Source organism: Sphaerodactylus townsendi, linkage group LG01 (genome assembly GCF_021028975.2).
Source record: "Sphaerodactylus townsendi isolate TG3544 linkage group LG01, MPM_Stown_v2.3, whole genome shotgun sequence".
NCBI lineage: Eukaryota > Metazoa > Chordata > Lepidosauria > Squamata > Sphaerodactylidae > Sphaerodactylus > Sphaerodactylus townsendi.
The window spans coordinates 14,786,057-14,812,724 of NC_059425.1; the positions used below are offsets into that span (position 1 = coordinate 14,786,057).

The 26,668-nt window shown below is 48.3% G+C and overlaps 1 protein-coding gene across 4 annotated transcripts; it reads right to left on the reverse strand.

The window, feature by feature from the left end:
- On the reverse strand, positions 1-26,240 carry PPOX (protoporphyrinogen oxidase). 4 transcript variants are annotated; one of them, XM_048512388.1, is made up of 13 exons: positions 26,086-26,240; positions 22,397-22,490; positions 20,432-20,566; positions 19,297-19,412; positions 19,039-19,171; positions 16,064-16,208; positions 13,995-14,185; positions 11,805-11,865; positions 8,711-8,829; positions 5,813-5,926; positions 3,896-4,045; positions 2,999-3,041; positions 1-890 (listed from the first exon to the last, which is right to left on the reverse strand). In XM_048512388.1, the coding sequence occupies exons 2-13, from the start codon at positions 22,481-22,483 to the stop codon at positions 754-756; spliced, it is 1,431 nt and encodes a 476-aa protein (XP_048368345.1). In that variant the 5' UTR covers positions 22,484-22,490; positions 26,086-26,240; the 3' UTR covers positions 1-753. The 4 variants fall into 4 exon arrangements, with proteins under 4 accessions (XP_048368345.1, XP_048368366.1, XP_048368355.1 ...); XM_048512409.1 differs by lacking the exon at positions 22,397-22,490; XM_048512398.1 differs by lacking the exon at positions 19,297-19,412 and having other exon boundaries at positions 13,995-14,148.
- Between the last annotated feature and the right edge of the window lie 428 nt (positions 26,241-26,668).

Here is a 26,668-nt window from a genome sequence, read left to right on the forward strand (position 1 = left end):
TAGGACCAAAGTATTTATTCAGAGTAACAAATACATGGAATTTACTGCCACAGAATGTAGCAATGGACACACTCATTTACTCCGTTTTAAACGGGATTAGACCAGTTGACAGAGGATGGGTCTGCCATCAGCCATCAGCCATGACAGTTGAATTGAACCTCCATGTTCAAAGGCAGGATATCAGAATGCTAGTGTTTGGAGAAGCTTTGGTCTCCATGCCTGGCCTATGAGCCTTCCAAGGCCCCAGAGACTCTGTGTGAAACAAAAAGCTGGCCTACAAAGAGCATTGGTCAGATGTGGCGCAACGGCTTTTACATATAAGCGGCGCCTCACAATTCAGGATATGTTTTTTACATGATCGCGTGACCCACTCAAATTTCTGGCCAGATCTAGACCTTGTTCCAGTTAAGAGCACAAGAAGTGGTAGTATTTTAATTAAGGGTCGCAGATGCACCATAGCAAGGCAAGGTCCGTTATGGGGTTTGGAGATGGGGCAAGATGACATTCAACTTTCTCTTTAAGTACACTTTTGTTCCAAGGGGGAGCGAGAAGCAGCTTTCGGACTCCAAATGGTCACTTCTAGTGGTTATTTCAAAATATTGGCCTTCCCAGCCTGCTGACAGAAATCCTCAATTTCCTTGCGCCGGGATGTTTGCCTCACGGAAGCTGACCCTCTGGCAAACCGAAGGAGGGGAGCAATTTGGCACTGGAGCCCCAAAGCGGAGGGAAGAACGCCCCCCCCCCCCCAGCCCCTCAGGAGGACTCGCCAAGAAGGCTGGACACGGCCTTGCGGGAATTGAAGATGCAGTCGTTGACGGAGACCCCCTCGTAGGAAGCCCCGACTAGGCTGAGGGGAAGCTGCCGCTCCTTGAGGTAATTAGCGATGGTCTCTGGCCAGGGAAAGAGCAAGAAGAACTGTTAGCAGCATTGGAGGAGAGATCAATGGGAAGCCAGGCCAAAGAATTCAGACTAGGGCTGGGAAGTCCTGGGTTCAAATACCCGCTCTGCCAGGAAGCTGAGTAATGAGTGACCCTGGGACGGGCACCAGAGGAGGGCGACCAAAAGGTCTGGAATGCATGCCCTATGGCACAGGTGTCAAACTCGTGGCCCTCCAGATGTTATGGACTACAGTTCCCATCATCCCCTGCCAGCATGATGCTGGCAGGGGATGATGGGAACTGTAGTCCTTAACATCTGGAGGGCCGCGAATTTGACACCTATGCCCTACGGGGAGTGGCTGAGGGAGCTAGGAGTGTTTCATCTGGAGCAGAGAAGGTTAAAGGTGACACGATAGCCATGTTTCAATATTTGAAGGGATGTCATGTTGGAAGAGGGAGCAAACTTGTTTTCTGGTGCTCCAGAGACCAGGACAAGGAGTGATGGATACAAAGTGTGAGAAAGGAGATTCCATGAAAACGATTAGGAAGAACTTCCTGATGGTCAGGGCTGTTGGACAGTGGAATATGCTGCCTCAGAGGGTGGTGGAGTCTCCTTTGGAGGTTTTTAAGCAGAGGCTGGATGGCCATCTGTCAGGAGTGCTTTGATTGCATATTCTTACATGGTAAGGGGGTTGAACTGGATGGCCCTTCTGGTCCTTCTTAGCCTAACCTACATCACAGGGCTGTTGTGAGGACTGAGCAGAAAGAATGAGCAAGAAAGTAGACATCACGCTGCGCTTCCTGGATTAAGGAAGGGATAAGAAATGTAGAGGGAGGGGAGAAAATACATGGTCAAGTACACACATAAAACCTGGCTAAATTCTTAAATGCCTGACCCGGGTGTTTCCAGTTCTACAGCGTGCAAAATGGGGCTTTCTCTTTAACAGGAAAAGAAATCACGTTTTGTGTCATTGTTTGATAGGTGAGGATAACCAATTTGGGAACCTCTGAGGTATATAGTGAAGATTTCTTGTTTATGATATACAGGGGTCTCCAAAATATGGCCCTACAGATGTTCGTGGACGACAATTCCCAGTGTGTCCAATTGATGGGCATCGTAGTCCATGAATATCTGGAGGGACCTAGTTTGAAACCCCCTATTGGAATGTTTAAAAGCAGAATTAAGCAAAACGGGAGAAAAGGCATCCATCTGCATGACTTTTCATACAGGTTGCAGGAAAAAAATCAGCTCAATTCCTGTTACCAATCAAATGGCATAATATCTTTTCTCTCCCCCCCCCCCCCCCGCCAATGTTGGGACATTTGGCTTGTTAGATCCACGGAATACAATGAAGCATCCAGGACTGCAAAAAGAAAGATGAAACTGATAGATATGCAGACATATCTTCCTCTTCTTCTTCTTCCCCTCAGTTCTGCCTCAGTTTTCAGCAGCCACTAGAAGTTCTAACTTTCAGCTATTTTAAATGTTCCCTATGGCTTCCCAGAAGGCTTGTGAACTCTGCGCCCATGTTCTCACCAAATACGCTAAGCTGTGGAGATTACCCTCCTCAACAGTTTATAGTGCGGGGCAGCTGGGGACAGGATATATCTGACAAATCTTTGTTGATTTAAGTTCGTGATCATAGAATCATAGAGTTGGAAGAGACCACAAAGGCCATCAAGTCCAAGCCCCCTGCCATGCAGGAACACACAATCAAAGCACTCCCGACATATGTTCATCCAGTCTTTGTTTAAAAAATTCCAAAGAAGGAGACTCCACCACTCTGCAAGGCAGTGAATTCCACTGTCCAACAGCCCTGAGAGCCAGAAAGGTCTTCCTAATGTTTAGGTGGAATCTCTTTACCTGCACCTTGAACCCATTACTCTGGAGTTTCTGAAGCAGCAGAAAACAAGCTTGCTCCTTCTTCGACATGACATCCCTTCAAATATTTACACATAGCTACCATGTGCCCCCTTAACCTTCGCTTCTCCAGACTAAAACCCCCCGGCTCTCCGAGCTTGTCTTGACTTTAAAAAAAAGAAAATGATTTGATTGACAAGCCTCCTTGGGAAACCTCACGAATCAAAAGTGGAATGTAAATATTTAAAGTCAGACCTACCTAAGTTTTTCCAGTGACCAAGAGTATACTGTGGAATGCAGGCCTGAAAGAGAAAGAAGAAGGGGTGAGTGTAGCATTACCCCAAAATCTTTGGACTGCTGGAATCCTGAGAGAAACCACAAGAGAGACTATGTATTGTCGAAGACTTTCATGGCCGGAATCACTGGGGTGCTGTGTGGTTTCCGGGCTGTATGGCCGTGTTCTATGAATGCTGCTAGAACATGGCCATACAGCCCGGAAACTACACAGCACCCCATAAGAGAGACTGTCGCATAGCTTCAAATCAGCTCTCCCAGTAAATCCTTCCCTCAGCAACTCTTTGCCCTCCCATTCCCAAAATGAGGCCTCTTAACCACACCCATCACTGTGAAGAGAGCCATGGATTCAGGAAGGCTGACAGATTATTTGACAGATTAACCAGATCACCGGCAACAAAAACTTCAAAGCACTAACTGTGAACAATAACTATGAGCAACTGTGAGAACATGGGCGCAGAGTTCAGAGTTCAAAGCACTAACTGTGAACTGTGCTGGCAGGGGATGATGGGAACTGTAGTCCATAACATCTGGAGGGCTGTGAGTTTGACACCTATGCTCCAGAGCTACCTCCAATGCCCTAACCACCACTGCTAACCACAAGCAAAGCCCTCAAATGATTTTGATTTTGGCTGTTGTGTGTTTCCTGGGCTTTGTGATCATGGTCTGGTAGTTTTTGCTCCTAATGTTCTGCCTGCATCTATGCTGGAACCTTCAGAGATATGTCACGGTAAAGACATGTTTCTCTCCGTGGCACAGGATTTTGTTTTTATTCACTTCCTCCAGTTCCGGAAGACGACTCTGTGGCATGGAAGAAAGTTTAGAAAAACAGGAAACTCTCTTTCGTTTCCCTCCTGCGTACCTTGTGCACCTTGACGATGGTGCGAGAGGGTTCGGAAGACACCCCCAGCTGTTCCTTCACGGCCGCTCGTGCTCTGTTCACCAGGGTAGCATCAGAGATGGTGTCTGGGTCACCCAGACTTGGTGTGAACCAGGCCCCGCCCAGCATCACCTGCAGCAGGCAAAGCAATCACTTAACTAGGAGTAAGAGGAAACATAGTGGAGGTTCAGCTGGCTTTAAAAAGGGACTGGACCAATTCGAAGAGGAGGAAAAGTCCATCAAGAGCGGTTAACCAAAATGTCAAATGGCACCTCCAGGATGAGAGGCAGCGTACCTCTGAATACTGAGAACAAACGGAACAGAGCTGTGCTTCCAAGTCCTGTTTGGGTTTCCTGGAAGCATCCCTCTGACCTCTGTTGGAGGGGGGCATGCTGGACTGGGTGGACCTTTGATTTCCAATAATCACTGAGAAGCCTTGCAGGGCAAAAGCTCTACTCAGCCCCACCCACCTCCTAAAAACATAGCAGGTGCAAGAAAAGGTGTTGTCAGGATATCGAAGAGATAGAAAAAGTGAAGAGAAGGGCAACGAGGATGATTGAAGGATTGAGCACCTTCCTTATGAGGAGAGGCTGCTGCGTTTGGGACTCTTTAGTTTGGAGAGGAGACATCTGAGGGGGGATATAATTGAAGTCTATAAAATTATGCATGGGATAGAAAATGTTGACAGAGATAAATTTTCCTCTCTTTCCCACAATACTAGAACCAGGGGGCATTTGTTGAAAATGCTGGGGGAAGAATTAGGGCTAATAAAAGGAAACACTTCTTCACGCAACGTGTGATTGGTGTTTGGAATATGCTGCCACAGGAGGTGGTGATGGCCACTAACCTGGATAGCTTTAAAAAGGGCTTGGACAGATTCATGGAGGAGAAGTCGATTTATGGCTACCAATCTTGATCCTCTTTGATCTCAGATTGCAAGTGCCTTAACAGTCCAGGTGCTCGGGAGCAACAGCCGCAGAAGGCCATTGCTTTCACCTCCTGCCTGTGAGCTCCCAAAGGCACCTGGTGGGCCACTGCGAGTAGCAGAGTACTGGACTAGATGGACTCTGGTCTGATCCAGCAGGCTCTTTCTTATGTTCTTATGTTCATTCTGTCAGCAGCAGTTGGGGCAGTTAAGCTGAGCCCTCAGACTGAGCAGGTGGAAAAAGAGAAGTCTCTCTACTTGCATGTATTTAGTTCAGTGGGGATTGTTCAGTTTAGTCAGAACTTGAATGTGAAACAAATTAACTGAAACTAAAAGAGTTACTTAGTGTGATGTATATTGTAACCAATAAGCTTCACATACAGCATTTTGATTTTTATTGTTTCTTGAGGAATATTTTACCTCACAATAAATGAAAAAAAAATTTTTTAATTGGCTCTGAGTGCTTTACATTAACCAAATCAGAATCCACGCAGTAGCAGAGAGTCCCTCTTGCTCTACATTTCCCCTGGGTCCATATACTGACTTGAAGAAGAAGAAGAAGAAGAGTTTGGATTTATATCCCCCCTTTCTCTCCTGCAGGAGACTCAAAGGGGCTTACGATCTCCTTGCCCTTCCCCCCTCACAACAAACACCCTGTGAGGTAGGTGGGGCTGAGAGAGCTCCGAGAAGCTGTGACTAGCCCAAGGTCACCCAGCTGGCGTGTGTGGGAGTGCACAGGCTAATCTGAATTCCCCAGATAAGCCTCCACAGCTCAGGCGGCAGAGCGGGGAATCAAACCCGGTTCCTCCAGATTAGATACACGAGCTCTTAACCTCCTACTGGTGCAAAACAAAAAGTTGTTTGGGGGGGGGGAAGGCCCATAGGGGGGCTGGGGGGGGAGGTGTGTGGACTCAGATTTTGCAACGGGCTACATTTTCCCTAGATACGCCTCTGTGCCCCAGCCTTGTTCTCACCGTAAGGCGAACAGCAGGTCCTCTGGATCCATCCTGTTCAGGGAAGGCAACGGAATCATAAACGACGCCCAGGAGGCTACTGTCTTCGAAGGAAGGCACCAGATGTCCAAAGCCCTGGAGCAAAGAGAGGTTAGAACTGCACCCACATTTCTATTTTTAAGAAGTTATTTAAAAAGAATTAATTCCCGGCCTTCGAATGAGGACAAGCCTTCTGCAATTATACCAAAACTGCAACAGTGATGAAATAACATGATCAAAGAAACATCACAAAAGCCAATCACAGAAGTCAAAAGGACACTTGTTACGACTTTAATTCAACCCCAGGAGAAGGAAGCCAGCAGACAACAGAAGCCATTGATGGATATGCCAGATGTCGCTGACCCTTCACCCTCCTAACTATTTGTGGCAGGCTTAGGCAGCCGCCCAACTACACTGGGCAGGTTTTCCCACCTTTTTATGTGAGCTGTTTTGATGGTAGCATATCATCAAACACCCTGTGAGGTAGGTGGAGCTGAGAGAGCTCCGAGAAGCTGTGGCTAGCCCAAGGTCACCCAGCTGGTGTGTGTGGGAGTGTACAGGCTAATCTGAATTCCCCAGATAAGCCTCCACAGCTCAGGCGGCAGAGCAGGTAATCAAACCCAGTTCCTCCAGATTAGATACATGAGCTCTTAACCTCCTACACCACTGCTGCTCCTGGGATCAGGAGATATTTCAGTGGATGGAAATCAGGCAGGAATTAACTATACACAAACCTCAGTTTTGACACAGGGACAGTTCTTAATTCAAGCTTTATAGGTTTCAAAGTTGCTTAGCTATTATGAGAAGTTCTTTAAGATGGTACAGTTCGATGTCACTGGCTAATGGATTCATGATGACTTTGGGTTCTAACAGGCTGGTATCCTTTCACATAGTACACATACAGCCTTGACATTGGTGGCTACACACTTCACATAAATCTCCAACCCCAGTTAACTATGGCAGAATACTAAAACACCAGACTGGGAATCCACCTGTGTATATAATTCCCATTCTAACTGGCTTAGGAATTCTTCTTCTATAACCAGAAGATGCATTCCCCACCTTTTTATTTATTCCCCACCTTTTTATTTATAGGCATTTGTGGAAAGCCTCACCTTCAGCCTTGACCACTAAATAAAGCTCCCAGTTCTCCCGTCTGTGTATTTTCTGCTTGCAGCACACATTGGAACTCAGTATATTTCAAGTCAAATCCACTTCCTGACTGAAATCCCTTCAGAGTAGATGTTTAATATATGCAGTTAAGGGACTTCATGTTAACTCACAGGAATCCAGTTCCAAAAACTCACTAATGTTTTTCTTTTAGAGAGATACCTACTCTCTCTGTTGTGATACACCTTCTTCCACTGATACACCTTCTTCCACTGACACTGACTTGTGATACACCTTCTTCCACTGACTTGACTTGCACTTTTAAATTTCTATTTTACTGTGCAGTCAGTCATGCCAGGCATTAGGTCTTTACTAAAGAGCCGGGGTCTCCTCCATGACACCTGCCATACCTTTCCTGGCACCTGCCTAATGTTTTCAGGAAGTGGATGGGGATTCTGTCCAGTAAGGCTGCTGAGTGGCTTTTGGAGATTTGATTGGCTGTTATTCTGTCCAGTAAGGCTGCTGAGTGGCTTTTGGAGATTTGATTGGATGTTATTCTGCCAGCAACTGTCACCACCGCACAAGAAAGCTACACTGTATTACCCTGTTTCCCTGAATATAAGACATCCCCTGAAAATAAGACGTAGTAGAGGTTTTGCTGAAGTGCGAAATATAAGGCATCCCCCGAAAGTAAGACATAGCAAAGTTTTTGTTTGGAAGCATGCCCGACGAACAGAACACAGAAAAATAAGACATCCCCTGAAAAAAAAAACAGCACATCTTGGGGAGCAAAAATTAATATAAGACACTGTCTTATTTTCGGGGAAACACGGTACTGAAGTTAAGTCATGGCAAACATGGCTGACTCCACCTCCCGTGGCAGCCATGTTGGGGCAGCCATTTTGTTGCTCCGCTCACAGTGCTGTGTCAGAATTGCGAATGTGTCCACAGATTCAAAAAGGCTGGCGATCCCCAACTTACACTTAAAATATATAGGGGGGTTTAACGCCAAACATTTTGTCCTCTTCATTTTGTAATATACAGAAGCAAACATCAGACAAGAAATCAAAGAAAACTGAGCCTATTTTATACTAAATCAACACAGCGTCTTCAACAGAAACCACAGGAGCGGCAGGCTCTTATCTGTAGAACTGGATTTGTTTCTACACCCCTACACACGAAGCCTATTGGGTGATCTTGGGCCAGCCACAGTTCTCTCAGGACGCTCTCAGCCCCACCTACCTCACAAGATGTGTGTTGTGGGGAGAGGAAGGGAAAAGGAGCCTGTCGGAAGCTTTGAGACTTCTTACAGTTGCAAAAAGTGGGGTATAAATCCAGACTCCTCTTGAGGCCCTGGATGATCTCTTGGTATTCACTGCTGCCAGGACAGCATAGCAGTAGTGAGAGGAGGAGACGGCTTCGTGTGGAGGAATGGAGAATCAAGCTTGGTTCTCCAGATTAGAGTCTGCTGCTCTTAATTGCTACACCCCACTGGCATAGCTTAAGAAGATCCCCCAAATACTTTTTCTTGCCCTCTCTGCAGCAGAGAGAATGATTGGGGCAAAGCTTGTGGGCCTTTACTAGCCAAGCATCCGCTCAAAACTCAACCAGGAAAGCTTCGCCTCCAAATGATACCACAGTGGGTTGATAGAATTCTCGACCACTAGGCAGCCAGGTACAGGACACAATGGGATCAGCCGTGACCCGGTGAGGAAGGTGCCAGTGCGGCAATTCTGGAGGACACTGTTGGGTGGGCAGGCAGGATCTTACCATGACAGGAAGCTTCACACCTTTGTACTGCAAGTTCACGACCCCCACCGACACTGTCGAAAAGGCACTCAGCTCTCGGCTCAGCGGCTCGGCCCAGTTTGGAAGCGACTTGGCGAGAGCTAAGAACAGGAATAGAAAATATTGATGTGAAGGGATTCCTCAGGGAGGAATGATTGCTTTCCGAGTGTCAAGAAATTTAATTGTTGTCAGAACTTTGATCAAGCTGCTGGGGCTGTGAAAAGGAACCACTTAAAAAAGGCTTGTGAAATTTTTCTGTCTCCTTTATTTGGAGGGCCCTGTTTTGATTAGACTCTGTTTCACCTGCTTGATGTTGTGAGAACCAGCAGGGGGTATTAGCTACTCATTTCAGTCTCTCAAAACATTTAAGAGATGTTGTGATTATCTGTGCCAGGCTGGGCCAAGTCACTAATTGGCTGACATGTATGACCAGAAGTTCTGGAAAGTTCCACTCAAATTTGGCTCTAATTGGTTGAGTTAGATTTACCTGATTGTGATTGATTGCTATTCTATTCTGAACCTACCTGAAATGCGGTAGTTTTTCTTTGACTTATGCTTGCTGGAAGAAACTAAGGCTGACGCTAAATGGATTTCAAGGACTGTGCTAATATTTGCATATATTTGTGAGTGCTTCATCCTGTTTTATGTTTCAGCTAACCTTCTGCTATTTATGCAGATGTAATAATTCATGCTGAAAGACTTCTTAATGTTTTTTTAAATAAAACTTTGAAAAATTTTATTTGGTCTGCTATGTGTCCACTTACTCTCAAGAACCCATGTGAGCCAGGTGGCAAACACCTAGGCCAGACCTGGGCATTATACGGCCCAGGGGCCATATCCGGCCCGCCGGATGACCCTTACTGGCTCCCCTGCCTTGCTGGGGAGCGAGGCGCCTTTGAAACCCCCGCAGAAGCCGGTTGCCTTGGCTGCCGGCTTCTGTGGGGCTTTCAAAAGCGCCTCGCCCCCCTGCCTTTTGGCCTGGCCCTCCACAATATTTTCTGATTCTTATGCGGCCCCTTGGAAAAAATAATTGCCCACCCCTGGCCTAGGCTATTTTCATGACACTGAGGACGACCTGTTCATCAACAGAACACTGGGAAGAACGGTGGGTCATCACAACAGAAGAAGAATGTCTTGTCGAAGGCTTTCACGGCCAGACTCAACTGGTTGTTGTGGGTTTTCCCGGCTGCGTGGCCATGGTCAGGCAGATCTTGTTCCTAACGTTTCGCCTGCATCTGTGGCTGCCATCTTCAGAGGTGCATTACAGAGAGAACTTCTCTCTGCGATACACCTCTGAAGATGCCAGCCATAGATGCAGGTGAAACGTTAGGAACAAGATCTACCAGACCATGGCCACGCAGCCCGGAAAGCCCACAACAACAAGAAGAGTTGGTTTTATACCCTGCTTTTCTCTACCTATAAGGAGTTTCAAAGTGGCCTACAATGCCTCCCTCCCTTTCTTTCCTCAGAACAGACACATTGTGAAGTAGGTGGCGCAGAGAGTTTTCCGAGAGGCCCAAGCTCACCCAGCAAGCTTCATGTGGAAGAGTGGGGCTTCGAACCTGGTTCACCAGATTTCAGTCCACCACTCTTAACCACTACACCACACTGTTCTCTTGAACAGTGGGTCTATCTGAGTAGCAGTGGCGTAGGAGGTTAAGAGCTCATGTATCTAATCTGGAGGAACCGGGTTTGATTCTCCGCTCTGCCGCCTGAGCTGTGGAGGCTTATCTGGGGAATTCAGATTAGCCTGTACACTCCCACACACGCCAGCTGGGTGACCTTGGGCTAGTCACAGCTTCTCGGAGCTCTCTCAGCCCCACCTACCTCACAGGGTGTTTGTTGTGAGGGGGGAAGGGCAAGGAGATTGTAAACCCCTTTGAGTCTCCTGCAGGAGAGAAAGGGGGGATATAAATCCAAACTCTTCTTCTTCTTCTTTTGCTACCACACTGCATTTGTACAGAACAAGGAGTTTGTAGCACACCAGACTGGATTCAGTTGATCTACTAATGGTAATGTTTTCCCGCCCAAGGAGCACTCCCTGTTGCGGACGCTACATACAGAGCTAAAGTGAGACAAACTCAGACCAAAGGGATGTTTTCCACATCAGCTAGCTATCCCTTCGCAAGCAGGGGACTACAGTGATAAATGGTTCCTCATTTGCTCCCAGCAGCTGGTATTCTCAGGTAGAATGCTTGTGTACGTGGAGGTTCTTATCAGTTATTAGGGTTCTTAGCTTCCACCAATTTGGCTTTGCCATTTCAAAATACTTTACTAACTTTTCAAAATAAGCCTCTTTCACCTTGTATTGTGGAGTTCCTCCCCATTCTGTTTTACCCAGATAACAAACTTGTGAGGTATGTTAAATCTGAAGTGTAAATGACTGATTCCAGATCATCTCCTGGGCTTCATGGATGTGTATCTTGAACTCAGGGCCCCCCTTCCTCCCCAGTGATGTCAAATACTCTGAAAACAGGCCTTCATCACATCTCTTGGCAGAGAATTCCACAGATTGATTATACTTCTGGGTGAAGAAATATCTCTGGCAGACTTCACCCGACTACCAATCAACTCTATTAATGACCCTCAAGTTCTAATATTGGGGGGAAATACCTCTATTGATCTAATCCAATTAAAGCCAGAGTCTGTGTATTCCCCTACTGCACCAAGCAAATACAGAACTTGGTACTGGCTGCGAAATGCAGCATCCTGAAAAGTTATGAGTTTAACATTTTTAATATCTTACTGTTCTTCCCAATTGGGACTCAAAGTAGCATAAAACATCATTCTCTACTCCTCAATCCTCTCACAACAACTCTGCGAGGTAGTTCAGGCTGAGATTGTTGCGATGGGTTCAAGGCAATCCAGCAAGCCTCCATTGGTAGAAGTGAGGGATTTTCTATCACGTCAGCTGTCGGCATTCCTTTGTGTTTTAAGGTAAACGCGAGCCCTTAATATTGTGGAAACTTGATCCGGTGTGGGCAATAAGATGAGAAGCCAGCAAAGGGGGCTAAACAGGGTTTTGACGGGCAGGGCCGTGTCTGAACACAATTCTGGGCGCAGCCGCGTGTCCTACCTTTGGCAGGCAATGCGCTGATCACATGATCGGCTTCCACCACGCCATCTTCCAGGGAGATCTAGGGTAGAAAAGCAAAGTCAGCTTTTTCCTGGCTCCTGTGGTCTTCAGCCATAGTGAAGCCCCCGAAGAACTGGACTTCAAGGCATTCAAGTCTGCAGCAACATGAAAGGCCCGCTTGTCGGTGACGGGATTAACCGGCATCTGGGCTGACCATTCCAGCCAGCAGGCTGAGTGATGATGGATATTCCCTTGATGCTGAAAACTAACACAGTAAGGAGAAACTTTAGCCTTCCTCCTGGCGTGCTTTCTTTGCACATACAGGGGATATCATGGATAGAGGAACATTCAGTAATGTGAGCCTCCAGTGATTCTGTGAAGTGGTATAGCTGAGAGACGTGGTTTGTCACCTCAATGAGGTCTAAGCTCATCACAGATTGGCTGTGACTCCATAGGAAAGTGCAGACTCAACATACACCAAGTCTCCACATCACCCCTTAAAGGATCTCAGATACCAAGGTTTGGGGAAAGATGTTTCTCACATCCTGGAAAACTGTAATCATAGCAGGACTCAATCTGGGACCCGGCTTCTGCAAACTATGCAAAACTGAATTACGCAAGAGGGCTTTTCCACGCAGTCAATGGACTTACACTGTACTAAATGATTCACAAAGTTACCTGGATAAATCATTAGGGACTGTGATCTATACGACTGTGTTTAGCTTGCCGGAACTAGGGTCCTAGTTAACAGTTTTTGCATCATTTAATGTATAATTGCTCCAATTCTGACTTTAGATTTCTGGTTGGTTCTGCAACCCTAATCCTATCGCACTGTTCACTGAATGTACCAGTTTTGTTGACTGCACAGACTCACTCTGTGCAACCTGTTGAATTTGACAGCCTTGTGTGCAGCAGGCATGGAATTCTGGGAGAGCTCAGCGAACTCTCTAAAGGTGACAGTTGGCGGCTGTAGCTCTCTGACTGAGGAAAGATGTTGTTCAGTGTTCTGTTAACTGAAGCTATGTAAAAGCCTCTGACTGAAAGTTTAATACTGTAAACTATGCTTGTTACTAGTAACCAATTGGTAACCAAATGATGAACTGTAAATATCTACACATAAGTGTTACTTTGTTTATATATATTTTCTCTCAGTATAAGTAAAGTTCTTTTGTTTATGATTTCTGAGGTAAAAAGGCTGGTCTTTACCAAGATAACTGTTCTTATTTAAAGTGGCACACAAGCTACATTCTGCTCGTTATTCTGCTTACAGGATTACACAAACACACACACCTGTTGACCTTCACAACCTGCCTTGAGTCTCAGTAAAAAAGGCAGACTATAAGAGACACAAATAACAACTGAAGCTACTTTGAATCCCTACAGAACCATTGTAACTGTAAGGCTCATTCTGCACATGCAGAACAATGCACTTTCAAACTGCTTTCAGTGCTCTTTGAAGCTGTGTGGAATAGCAAAATCCACTTGCAAACAGTTGTGAAAGTGGTTTGAAAACACACTATTTTGTGTGCGCGGAAGGGGCCTAAGAGAGTCTGCAAGCAGCATCCCCTCTTTCAGCTTGCGGGGTTTCTCTCCTATAAGGCTTTCTGGCCTTGTTTTTTAAAAGCCCTGGGTTCAAAAAGTCGGCTCCCAGCTTTACAACCTCTTTGGCACCACTTGGAGAGGAATGACGAGCTTCCTTGTTTTGCCCCACCCCATCCGAAAAATTCATAGAATCATAGAGTTTTTCGCTTGCGGGGACCAGAAGGGCCATCAAGTCCAACCCTCTGCAATACAGGAACACAGAATCAAAGCACTCCTGACGGCCACCCAGCCTCTCTATAAAAACCTCCAAAGAAGGAGACTCCACCACACTCCGAGGCAGTGCATTCCACCGTCGAACAGCCCTGACTGTCAGGACGTTTTTCCTGATGTTTAGGTGGAATCTCTTTTCCTGTACCGTGAACCCATGACTCCTGGTCCTAGACTCTGGAGCAGCAGAACACAAGCTTGCTCCCTAACCCTAACCCGAACCCGAACCCTTCAAATGTCTAAACATGGCTATCATGTCACTTCAGAGAAATTGAAAGCAACTAAATGGAACCCCCCTCCCCCCCACACACACACCCTGATGAAGAATCAGTGCTGCCTCTAGGCTCACCCTTCTACTCTCCCGATTACTTTCCCCCCTACCTGCCAGCGGCCAGTTGCAGTTCTGTCTAGCCGCTTCACAGAGGCATCCCGGTGGATCTCCACCGCACGGTGCTTCAAGAAGTCTGCCAAAGCCTCAGGCAGGGCCTCCATCCCATTGCGCAGTGACCATTGGCTCCAGCGCTCCTTCTGGGCCCTGCGGATCAGCGGAGAGTCGGCAGGGATGCTTTTTCCTTCCAAGAAAAGCAGATAAATACATAGCAAAAACATGGAGGAGGAGGAGGAGAAGAGTTTGGGTTTATATCCCCCTTTCTCTCCTGTAAGGAGACTCAAAGGGGCTTACAATCTCCTTTCCCTCCCCCCCTCCCCCACAACAAACACCCTGTGAGGTGAGTGGGGCTGAGAGAGCTCCGAAGAACCGTGACTAGCTCAAGGTCACCCAGCTGGCTTGTGTTAGAGCGCACAAACTAATTTGGTTCCTCAGATAAGCCTCCACAGCGCAAGTGGCAGAGCGGGGAATCAAACCCGGTTCTCCAGATTAGAATGCACTTGTTCTTAACCACTACACCACGTTGGCTCTCTAGAGGAGAAGAGGAAGAGCAGCAGCTGTTTGGCTTGATAACCTGCCTTTCTCTCCTATAAGGAGTCTCTTGTTGTTGCAAAAATAGAAGAAACAAAAAAGGAGAGAAGAAAGAAAGGCTAATGAGGAGAAAAACAAAGATAAGGGGGAGGCTGTTTCCAAGGCCCCTTCCGCACACGCAAAATAATGCGTTTTCAAACCACTTTCACAACTGTTTGCAAACGGATTTTGCTAATCCGCGCAGCTTCAAAGAGCACTGAAAGCAGTTTGAAAGTGCATTATTCTGCATGTGCGGAATGAGCCCAAGAGCTCAGTGGCTCATTCACACTGCTGATTCTGGGGTTTGTTTGTTTTTTCAGAATTAGTAGGTCTAAAATCCAGATCCTTCCAGTCCACCTGTCATCTTTAAGATCCCCAATATCTGGGGAGGTGAGAGCTAAGAAAAACATGCTCTACAACTGGCAAAGTAGCCCCTATCAGCAATGTGTTGTTTGGGAGAACTCGGGGGCTCAACCAGAGTGAAGCGCCATTCCACTGGAAGCCCCCTGTAAGGAGTCTCAAAGCGGCTTACAAACTCCCATTTTCTTCCCCTCCACACACCTTGTGGGGCAAGTGGGGCTGAGAGAGTTCAGAGAGAACTGTGACTAGCCCAAGGTCACCCAGCAGGCTCCGCGTGGAGGAGCGGGGAAACAAATTCAGTTCATCAGACCAGCGTCTGCTCTCATGTGGAGGAGCGGGGAATCAAACCCGGTTCTCCAGATTAGAGTCCACCTGCCAAATCTCCAGGCCGTGGCTGGAAATCTCCTGGGATTTCAACTGGTCTCTAGGTGTTACAGATCAGCTTATCTGGAGAAAATGGCCACTTTGGAGGATAGACTCTATGGCACAGGTGTCAAACTCGCGGCCCTCCAGATGTTATGGACTACAGTTCCCATCACCCCCTGCCACCATCATGCTGGCAGGGGATGATGGGAACTGTAGTCCACAACATCTGGAGGGCCATAAGTTTGACACCTATGCTCTATGGCATTGTACTCCATTGAAGACCCTCCCCCCAACATCTCCAAGTATTTCTCAACCTGGAGCTTTGAACCTTAGTCCTACCTCAAGTTATTGCCCCCGGAAGCCCCTTTTAAGGGTGCCGTCTATTCGGCTGGTGGGGGCTCTGCATCCCTAACAGTGGCACAGCTGGTAGAAATTCAACTGGTAGTGTTCCCTGGGGTCCCATGAAGCTCTTGCCCAGCAGGCCTTCTGATTGGCCACTGGCTATCCAATTGGCCTGCACAGATTAAAATAATATTGTTTCAGCAGCAGCTGCCACCACAATGTTGCTTTTATTTTCTCCAGCTCCACTTTCGCCTCTCTTCTCCCCTGCACTCTGTGTGGCTTCGCTTCCTAAGGCAGCCATTTTGTGGTTAGCCCCACATCCTTGGCAGCCATTTTGTGGCTCACCACCCTGTATCAGATTTCCAAAGGCACTACAGACTCACACAATATCAAGACGGACCCCTGCGTTCCTTTCAGGCCTCACCTCCGCCAAGGATCATGCCTAAGATGACTGACCGGTGTGTCTTCTCCGCTTGGAATAATGCTGGGAAGCAGGAGCGCATGCTCAGTGCCCGGCAGTCTCCAGCAAACACCCCCCGGCAAAGGCAGTCGATGATGATGTCGGCCAGCTAACGGGGGAACAAAGACCAACTCAGACTGAGACCCATCTTATCCAGGACACCGTTGCCCCACAACAGTGGATCCAACCTGGGCTGATTTCATGTGCTGGGGGGGGAGGCGCATGGGCATGGATCCCCTATCTGCCCAGGACTGTGGGCCCCTTCATGCCTCCCTTCCCGCCTCTACACATGAATGCCCCCACCTATCTGTGCATGAATCTCTACCAGCAATCCCCACCACCACCACCCAAGCCAAGTTGTCCGCATGCCCTTGCCTTGACAGCATTGGCCAGTGTATGCAGCTGAGAATGCTGCAGCCGTTGCCACCGGGAGTGCTACCATTGCACCCACCCGCATGCCCTTCCTCATTTATGCTGGTTGGTGCCAGGGGGAGTGCATGGGTGCGGGACAGGGGCAGCAGGCCTCACCAGAGTCTCTGCCCTGGCAGCTGCCCCACCTCAGGGTATGTAGATGCCGGCCCTGGACCCAAAACCGAGAGAAGGCCTGCACACAGAGGAGGGGGGGAGGAGAAGATGATTTTGGATTTATATCCCACCTTTCTCTCTTGTCAGGTGGCTTACAAGCTCCTTTCCCTTCCTCTCCCCACAACAGACACCTTGTGAGGCAGGTGGGGCTGAGAGAGTTCAGAGAAAACTGTGACTAGCCCAAGGTCACCCAGCAGGAGTGTAGGAGTGCAGAAACACATCTGGTTAACCAGATAAGCCTCCGCCACTCAGGTGGAGGAGTGGGGAATCAAACCCGGTTCACCAGATTAGAATCCGCCTGCTCTTAACCACGACACCACGCTGGTCGATGCCCCCTCATTTACTGCCCACCAGAGGCGAATTGCGTCTGATCTGCATCTTGGCTACAGCAAGGGGCCTCCAAATAGCCAGCGCTGACACCTTTCAAGAGAAGGAAGACTGGGACCCCCGGGGAAACAGCTTTTCCTGACCATTTTGGGAGGGATTTACATGAGAGAACAGGGTGGGGTGGGGGAAACTGAGCATCTCTCCCTCCTTTCAGGTCCTGTGGAGAGCAGATAAGGAAGGCAACAGCAGCTCCGCCTGTAGCATGACTAATCTGCTCCCCCTTACCCAGGAAAACAAATACTGTACTGGCAGTAAGAGCTTTTCTGACCTCGTTCCCTCTATAAAGTTGCAAGGTACCTTTCCCCGGTCCAACATCTGTGCCTTTAGAAGCTGCGGAAATGAAACCGCTGGAACTCCCCATGCCAGGAAGAGCATCCCCTCTGAGATTTTCTACACACCCGGCAAACTGTCAAGCACACAGGAGTAGAGGCAGGAGGGAAAAGTGGCAACCTACAGTCACGATACCAGCGGGAGATGTGCGTGTAAAGCGCCTTCAAGTCACAGCTGAATTAAGGTGACCCGGTACGTTTTTCAAGGCAAGAGATTAACAGAGGTGGTTTGCCTTCCTCTGCATAGTGGTGGAACAGGCTTCCAGGTGAGATCAGGGCCCGGCGGGACATACAGAGTTCCCGCAGGGCCTCTAAAACGGACCTGTTCCGCCAGGCCAGCCGGGATAACATTGAAAATCTGCTATATAGTAAACATCTGGCCTCCCGTGGGCACAAGGAAGGGGGAAGGGAGAGAATTTGATGCCATCTGAAATTATGTAATTTATTTTATTTTATTTATTATTATATTTATATACCGCCCCATCCCCTGAGGGCTCTGGGCGGTGAACAACAGAATAATATTGCATAGACAGCAATAACAATTGCAATAAAAATTAATACAATTAGCATCATTAAAACATAAAATCACAGCGTTCCACATAGATCACTTGGCGTCCAGCATTAAAACTAACAATAAAAAACCCTCCCAAAGAGGGGAACTGTAAGGCCCCTCTTTGTATTATGTATTATTATGTATTTATGGTCCCTTATTTATTTAGTGGGGATTGATTGTTTTTAAACTGATTTTAAATGTTAGTCTGTGCTTGTGGGACATCGCCACGAGCCCTCAGGGGGGAGGGCGGCATACAAATTTAATTAATTAATTAATTAGCAATCCTGCCCTTTCTTGATGGTCTCCCATCTGAGTGCTAACCAGGGCCGACCCTGCTTAGCTTCTGAGATCTGATGAGGTCAGGCTAGCCTGGGCCAATCAGGTCAGGGCCAGCAAAACAGACTGGTTGCTCATTCCTCTCCTTCTCTCAGCCTCCCACCAGCTTTGTTTCCCCATGAAGAACCAAGACCAGAAGGTTTATCACCTGACCTTTCTCTGTCCTCCCATCCACAGACTATAAGAAGCCCAGATTCCTGGTGCCACAACAGCTGGATGTGGCTCAGTGGCAGAGCATCTGCTTGGCATGTGGAAGGCCCCAGGTTCAGTCCCCGGCAACTCCAGTTAAAGAGATCAAGTAGTCCGCCTTTGCCTGACACTCTGGCAAGAAGCTGCCAGTCTGAATAGACCAGGGATCTACAACCTGCGGCTCTCCAGATGTTCATGGACTACAATTCCCATCAGCCCCTGCCAGCATGACTAATTGGCTGTGCTGGCAGGGGCTGATGGGCTTTGTAGTCCATGAACATTTGGAGAGCCGCAGGTTGCAGACCCTTGGAATAGACAATACTGAGTGTGAGGGACCAAGCAACTGATTCAGTAAAAGGCAGCTTCACGCAATAGACAACCAGCTTCTGGGAAGTTGGCTAGCAAAGCGTGAGCAAAACAGCTCTCCCCTGTCACTTGTCCCCCAACAACTGGTATTCAGGGGTAGACTGCCTTTGAACCAGGAGGTTCCATTTAGTCGTCAACAGCCACCAATAGGCAGTCCTCCCAATCAAGCAAGGTTTGGAATACACAGCAAGTACCTCTTGGCCAAAGCGGCGCTTCACAAAGACGTGGATGCTCTCGTCTGCCTCGGAGCCTCGGGGGGCCGTCAGGTCTTTGAGCCCGCTCCAAACCAAGGGACGAGTAAAAGGCGGGACCCTCCGGACGATGCCACTGGAAGCCGCCGAAAGAGCAAAGGTGCTTAGGAAACCTCACTGATTCCCAAGCTGACTCAAAGCTGCCCTTCCTCATTTATGCTGGTTGGCGCCAGGAAGAGGGTTCATGGGAAATTAGCATACCCAATGCCAGAAGGGAGTTTGTGCAGGGATCCACCAACATAGAGGTACCGGTTCTTGGAGGCAGGGTGGTCACCACAGACTGGAAGGACATCTGCATCAAGGCCAAGTTCAGAGACCTAAAGAAGGATCGGGCCCTCTGTTTCACTAACCATAGTGCAGAGATGCCGACCGGCTGCGCATTACGAGGATTAGCCATGATAGTTTCGACTTTCTATACTCTTTTCCACTGAAAGATTAAAGTGTGGTTTGGTTTAAGGGGAAATAGTATGCTTCCGCATCAGAAAATAGTTCTGAATAGATATGAGTCTTCATTTTTTAAGCACTGCCTTTGTCAAAACCATTATTCTGTGCGTATTTAAACATGGCTCAGTAGGTAGGGGTAGAAAAACCCTGCCAGGGAAGGAATCTTCAAGCCACCTCTCCCACGAGATGGGAGGTATCAGCAGCAGAGAGGTTGGTTGGCGGCAGGAGCGCGAGAGGGAGCGCACATGTCCAAATTCACTCACGGCCAGCCCTATGCCTCAGCAGAGCCAGGTGACACCCCACACCCACCCTTTTAAAGGGGAAAGAGGGATGACAAAAGGTGAAAGAGGGGTGGGGGAAGCAGAACTAGGTAGGCACTAAGACCCAAGAGGAGCATTCCGCGACAAAGAAGGTCCAGCACGTGGCGGATGAATATACAACTGTACTTTAATCATTTAGTGGAAAAGAGTACAGCCACACAGATTAAAAATTACATGGTTTGTGGAAAATAGACACGAACGTTTTCTTCAGAAGGACGTTAGGGAGAAAAGGGAGTCCTGATATTTGTTTCATTTACACCCCATCTTCCTCCTACCCAAAGTGGCTTACAACATTCTCCCCAAATTCAATTGATTCTCACAACATCCTTGTGAGGTAGGTCAGGCTAAGAGGGATCAGATCACCCGTTAAGTTTCCGAGGAGGAGTAGGGATTCCAACCTGAGTCTCCCAGACCTAATTGGACACTCTAGCCACCGAGCCATGAGTTCTCTCTGGTAAATATGGCACATTTTCCCTCTAGTAGGTAGCAGCTGGTACTCTACTAACAGGTTATCAGAGACAGGCAAATCTCACCTGCTGTCCTTTGATACCACCACCCCCCTCCAAACTCACCATTAGTAGGGTGTTTCTCCCCACTGCTCCAGCAGGACGGATCCCTCTGGGTCCGTGCTCGAAAACGGCCCCATCCTCTGTGCGGGTGGAATGGATCCAGCCTCCGAGACGGCTGCTACCTTCTAGGAGAATGACCTGGTTGAAGGAGAAGAGAAGGAGGAGGAGGAGAATTTGGATTTATACCCTGTCGTTCTCTCCTGAAAGGAGACTCAAGGCAGCCAACAAACTCCTTCCCCTTCCTCTCTCCACAACAAGAGACCACGTGAGGCAGGTGGGGCTGAGAGAGTTCTGAGAGAACTGTGACTGCCCAAAGTCACCCAGAAGGCTTCATGTGGAGGAGAGGGAAAACAAATCTCATTCACCAGATAAGAGTCTGCCACTAATGTGGAGGAGTGGGGAATCAAACACGGTTCTCCAGATTAGAATCCATCACTCTTAGCCACTACACCACACTGGCTCGATATACCTGTGGTTCTCAACCTGGGGGTCACGACCCCTGTGGGGGTCGAACGACCCTTTCACGGGGTCACCTACAACCATCGGAAAACGGTCTTTTAATATTTATATATACCAATTTTATGGTTGAGGGTCACCACAACATGAGGAACTGTATTAGTGACGGCGTTAGGAAGGTTGAGAACCACTGCTCTATACCAGTGATGGTGAACCTATGGCACGGGTGCCAGGGGTGGCACTCGAAGCCCTCTCTGTGGGCACGCGCACACACACACATCTAGGCTGGCCTGGGCCACTGAGCACGACGTGCGTGCACCGGGGTGAGCAGGGAGGACTCAGCTGGCGGGCTTGGTGCCTGTGCTCCAGGTGGCTGCTGCCCGGGGAGGGGTGTGTGCAGAGGAGGCAGAGATGCTAGAGAGGCACAGAGCGGTGCATGTGGGACATTCTGGAGGCTAGAGCAGGCTGGCCCCTGCTCGAGCGGGTGGGGCGGAGGAGGAGGGAGCCAACCAGTTTTTTCTAAACTGAAACCTCAGCATTCAGGTTAAATTGCCGGGTTGGCACTTTGTGATAAATAAGTGGGGTTTGGGTTGCAATTTGGGCACTCGGTCTCAAAAAGGTTCGCCATCACTGCTCTATACCATGGTGGAGAGGGGAAACGTTGGCAACCAAAAACGATCCTGCAGACTGAACCGTCCTTCAATCACCTGCTTTCTGCTGAAATACTAAGCATGCTTCTTAGCTAAGCCCAACTGAAGGACTTTTTCTGGGGCAAGCATGATTTTCAGCGCACCACAGATAAACAGGAAACGACTAAGTTGGCTTCAGCGAATACCAGGAGGGGGAATTCCCTGATTAATAGGTTTGGTTGACTTTGGTTCGTGCCGGACAACTGCTAGGATCTGCAGGATTCCTGCGCTTCTTTGGAAAATGCATGCCACTGCACAACCCAGAACATGCCACACACAAAACCTCTTTAGGTAGAAGGGAAGCAAGCACACTGGTCTCCACCTTTTTGACAGAGAGCCCGGGCCCCAGCTATCTGTGTGCTCTTCGTACTGTCCCATATCAAGGTGCATTCAGACCCCACATATAAGGCTCAGTCCTTACAAAATAAAATATTTCAAAAAGAAGAAGAAGAGTTTGGATTTATACCCCACCTTTCTCTCCTGTCAGGAGACTCAAGGTGGCTTACAAACCCCTTCCCCTCCTCACAGCAGACACCTTGTGAGGTAGGTGGGGATGAGAGAGTTCTGAGAGAACTGTGACTAGCCCAAGGTCACCCAGCAGGAATGTAGGAGTGCGGAAACACACCTGGTTCACCAGATAAGCCTCTGCCACTCGGGTGGAGGAGAGGGAATCTAACCCAGTTCTCCAGATTAGAATCCACCTGCTCTTAACCACTACACCAACGCTGGCTCTCAACAGGATTGAGGAATCCAGACGGGTTCCCTTGCACCGGGGATCCGACTTCCCAGGAGGGGATGGGTTTGCAGGTGGAGACGCTCTCACCTTGGGTGCTTGGGGGCTTCTGGCCAGATAGTAGCAGGCAGCGAGGCCGCTCACCCCACCACCAAGGACAGCCACTGTACGCTGCATCAGGAGACTAGAAAGTACAAAGAAAGTGGAGTCGCAGGGAAAATAAAGGAGTCAGTCAAAGCCCCGCCTCAGTGAAATGGTCAATAGACTTCATAACCCCCTCCCCCATGCTTTAATGGCATCTCCACCACCCTCCAGCTTGATCACCTCTCTGCTCTTGGGACAGGTAAACAAATAGCCCTGCCAGTCCCCAGGTGGATCCACCATCCTATCAATTCATTTGGGGTAGGCGCACCTGAAGTCAGCAATCACCAAAAATCCACACCCAGGGGCTTAACTGGCTGAACGTCATCCTGTATTCCACAAATTCTTTCAATAACGGTCAATAAACTCACTGTAACGTAAGTCTATGTTAACATTTTCTTGTTTCCAACTCATACGTTTCAACGCAGCTCAACTCACATGCTCAGTCATAAATACACAATTATAAATACAATATTTGACCAGATAGTCTCCAAACCCAACTTGGGCATTGACTAGCCGTGGGCCTTACTGTGAATCATAAAACCAGAGTTGGAAGAGACCCCCTGCCATGCAGGAACACACAATCAAAGAATTCCCGACATACATTCATCCAGCCTGTTTTAAAACCTCCAAAGAGACCCCACCACTCTCCAAGGCAGTGAAATCCACTGTCGAACAGCCCTGACAGTCAGAAATACAAGATTTCGTGTGTTTGAGTCTTGTGTGACCATTTTCTAGATTGGAAAAGCTCTCTTTTTTAAAAACACAGGCTCGCCAAGAGACCCTATGCTGTTACGAAGGGGTAACCAAGAATCACCGAGAAGTCTTTCGATTAGTGCATTTTAAGAATTGTCTGCGAAGTAGTTTGGCTAAGCTGAAGTGTGAATCACAAAGTCAAATCCAACCTGGGGGTTGACTAGTTGGGTACCTTATTGTGGACCATAAGATTACACTGAGTCTTGTGCAACCATTTTCTACATTGGAGTCATATCTGGTCAAATATTGGATTTATCATTGTGTGTTGATGATTAAGCACGTGCCTAGAGGTTGCATTTAAACACACAAGTTGGAAATAAGAAAATATAGACATGGAAAGTATAGACATCTCCCAGAATCATTTGTTTATTTTGTTACATTTTTTCCCCACCAAATCTCGTACAGGACTCAGGGTGTACAGGGCGGATTACTATAAAATGAATAAAAAAAATCGGATCTCCAGACAGAGGGAGAGGAGACAAACACCGCTGGAGGACACGGCTGCTTTGGCGGGTGGACTGTATGGCATTATACCCAGTGGTGGGATCCAAAAATTTTCGTAACAGGTTCCCATGGTGATGGGATTCAAACAGTGGCGTAGAGCCAATGGGGCTGGGCGGGGCACGACGGGGGCATGGCCGGGCATTCCGGGGGCAGGGCATTAATAATTTCTCTGTTTCTGTACAAAACTCTTACTGTAAAAAAAAAGTTTATTTTATTTATTTATTATCGTATTTATATACCGCCCCATCCCCTGAGGGCTCTGGGCGGTGAACAACAAAATGATGTTACATAAATAATCGTAACAATAAATAGGTAATATAAAATACAGCGTCATTAAAACATAAAATTACAGTTCCTAATTTCCAGCTGGTATCTTTCTGTCCATAATTTAAACTCATTATAGCAAGTCCTATCGTCTACTGCCAACTACTTCTCCTCTAATTGACTGCCTGTCAAATACTTAATACTTTCAAATACTTAATTTTGTTTCTAGAAATCAAAAGAAGGATACTTTCCTTAAACAAGGAACTTTACCATATTTCTAAAACAGCTTTTTAAAGCAGCCCAACAGGGAGAATTATCCCGTTTTCTACCTTCGCTAAGCAGCCACATAGGAAACAACAGGACTTTATGATTTTTGGACCGAATGGAATTTATAACGGAAAAGCAGACCCAATTAGTAACCCCCTCTCAGCACACACAAATAATTAGTAACCCACTCTCGGGAACTGGTGAGAACCTGCTGGATCCCATCTCTGATTATACCCCGCTGAGGTCCCTTCCTTCCCCCAGGCTCCGCTCTCCAAATCTCCAGAAACTTCCCAATCTGCAATTGGAAACTCTATGAGGCTGCAGAGGAGTATTGGGGGGAAATGGCGTCTGGGGACAACACCTGATCTGGGCGCCCCCCCGTGGGCCCTCCCCCCCCCCCGGTGCTCAGGGGCAGGGCTTGGGCAGCTCAGACGGACACCGCAGCAGCAGGCTGGCTCCTTGGCTGGCTTGCTGTGCAGCGCCCCCCCAAGCCTCCTTCCCTGCAGGCTGGGGGGCAATTTTGCACCCCTCTGTTGTAGTGCCTGGGGTTATTTGACCCCTCCTTGCCTCCATGGGCGGTACGCCCCTGCCTGCCTGCCTCGGGTTAGCAAACGTCAAATTAAGTCCCACCACGGCCAGCTTCCTACTTGCAATTATTATCACGGTCTACTATTCTCACTTCCCCCGGCTGCCTTAAGTTGAAAAAATATCCATGAAAAACCGCCACCAGTCACTATATTTCCCAGTTTGGAGTACAGAGGAATGGGGGCTGAATGTTCAGCATCTCACTGGGCTTGCCTGAAGGGTCTCCAGAAGAGCTGCTGACAGTTTAACCCCTCTGCCCAATCTCTCCTGCTCCCCGCTTCCATTTTGTCTCCCCTTTCCCTGCTGGATTTCCCCTGGGCAGGAACAATTGGTTTTACTATTTATATATAGCATTTTATACTTTTGTACTGCTTTTAGAAGAAGAGTTTGGATTTATATCCCCTTTTTTTCTCCTGCAGGAGACTCAAAGGGGCTTACAATCGCCTTGCCCTTCCCCCCTCACAACAAACACCCTGTGAGGTAGGTGGGGCTGAGAGAGCTCCGAGAAACTGTGACTAGCCCAAGGTCACCCAGCTGGCGTGTGTGGGAGAGCACAGGCTAATCTGAATTCCCCAGATAAGCCTCCACAGCTCAGGCGGCAGAGCGGAGAATCAAACCCGGCTCCTCCAGATTAGATACATGAGCTCTTAACCTCCTACACCACTGCTGCTCCATTTATGTTGATGTGTAAAGCCGCCTCGAGTCGTCTGGGAGATGGGCAGGGTACACACGTACAATATTTTTAAAAATAAAAAATAACCTCTGCACAACATACGCTTGATTTTTCTTCACACGTTTGTCAAGTGATTTTCCCACGCACAGACAGCTGAATGAGCCATTCAAGTCCAGATCCGGCTTTCCAGTTTAATTTGTCAAGTGAAAGCGCATTGGCTCCGCCTGACAACCAGGTGTGCCCACATACAGGCCGGATGTACCTGTCTGAGCGGGGCTTACCAACAAGAGGCTTTTCTCCAAGCTCCGTCTCCTTTCCCAACCCTTACTGCAATCTCTGGGCAACTGCCTGCCTGCTCCTATTCCCAAACTCGGGGCCACCTCTAACCCTACAAAGGTAACCCTACAGAGATCGACCCTCTCCCACGAGGAAAGGCTCCCACCCCGAAGGCTCAGTCCCAAATTGAGCACGCCCTTTCTCCTACCAGGGGAACTGGGCAATGCCCACCCCGTGAATCTGCTGAACCCAGAACCGACCAACCCCTAAGTCCCCCCTCTTGCCTACCCCAATCGCCAAATAAATCACCAACCTCACGGTATGACCTTGCAATATCTATATTAATAGCGCCTCGACGGCCGCTTAGGTTTGCATTCACACGTGCACCGACAAAACGCGTGCATTGCAACGCGAAGACCCCTTCCCTGGGGTTCTCCCGCACGCGACTGCAGCGCCTCCAGCTGAACTCCAGACTCCGCCCCCTTTCCCGTTGGGATTGGCTAATAGGAAGGAAGACGCAGACTTCAAAGGGCTAGTCTGTCTCACAGCCAATCAGATGCTTCTGGGGGAAGGGGGCGCGGCAAAGAAGGCAGGGAAGGTGGGGCGAGTGGAACCCTGAGCTTCCGTTTCACACAGCGAGTGGGCGGGGCTTCCGGAAAAACCGCCTTTCAAAGGTTTACATAAATTGGAGGTTTTTTTTATTGACGTCAGGAAAGTTCAGGCTGGAAATGCAAGAAACAAATGAAAACGATCCCAGTCTCTGCTCCCTCGCCCCTTTCAGGATTCCTGTGCCTTTCAGAGCTCTCTGTCCCGGCAGAAATTCAACTGGGGCAGTTCCCCCCCATTTCTGTCCCTAGGTGAGCTACACCTGTTGAGTCTCTACTAATAAGCAGTTA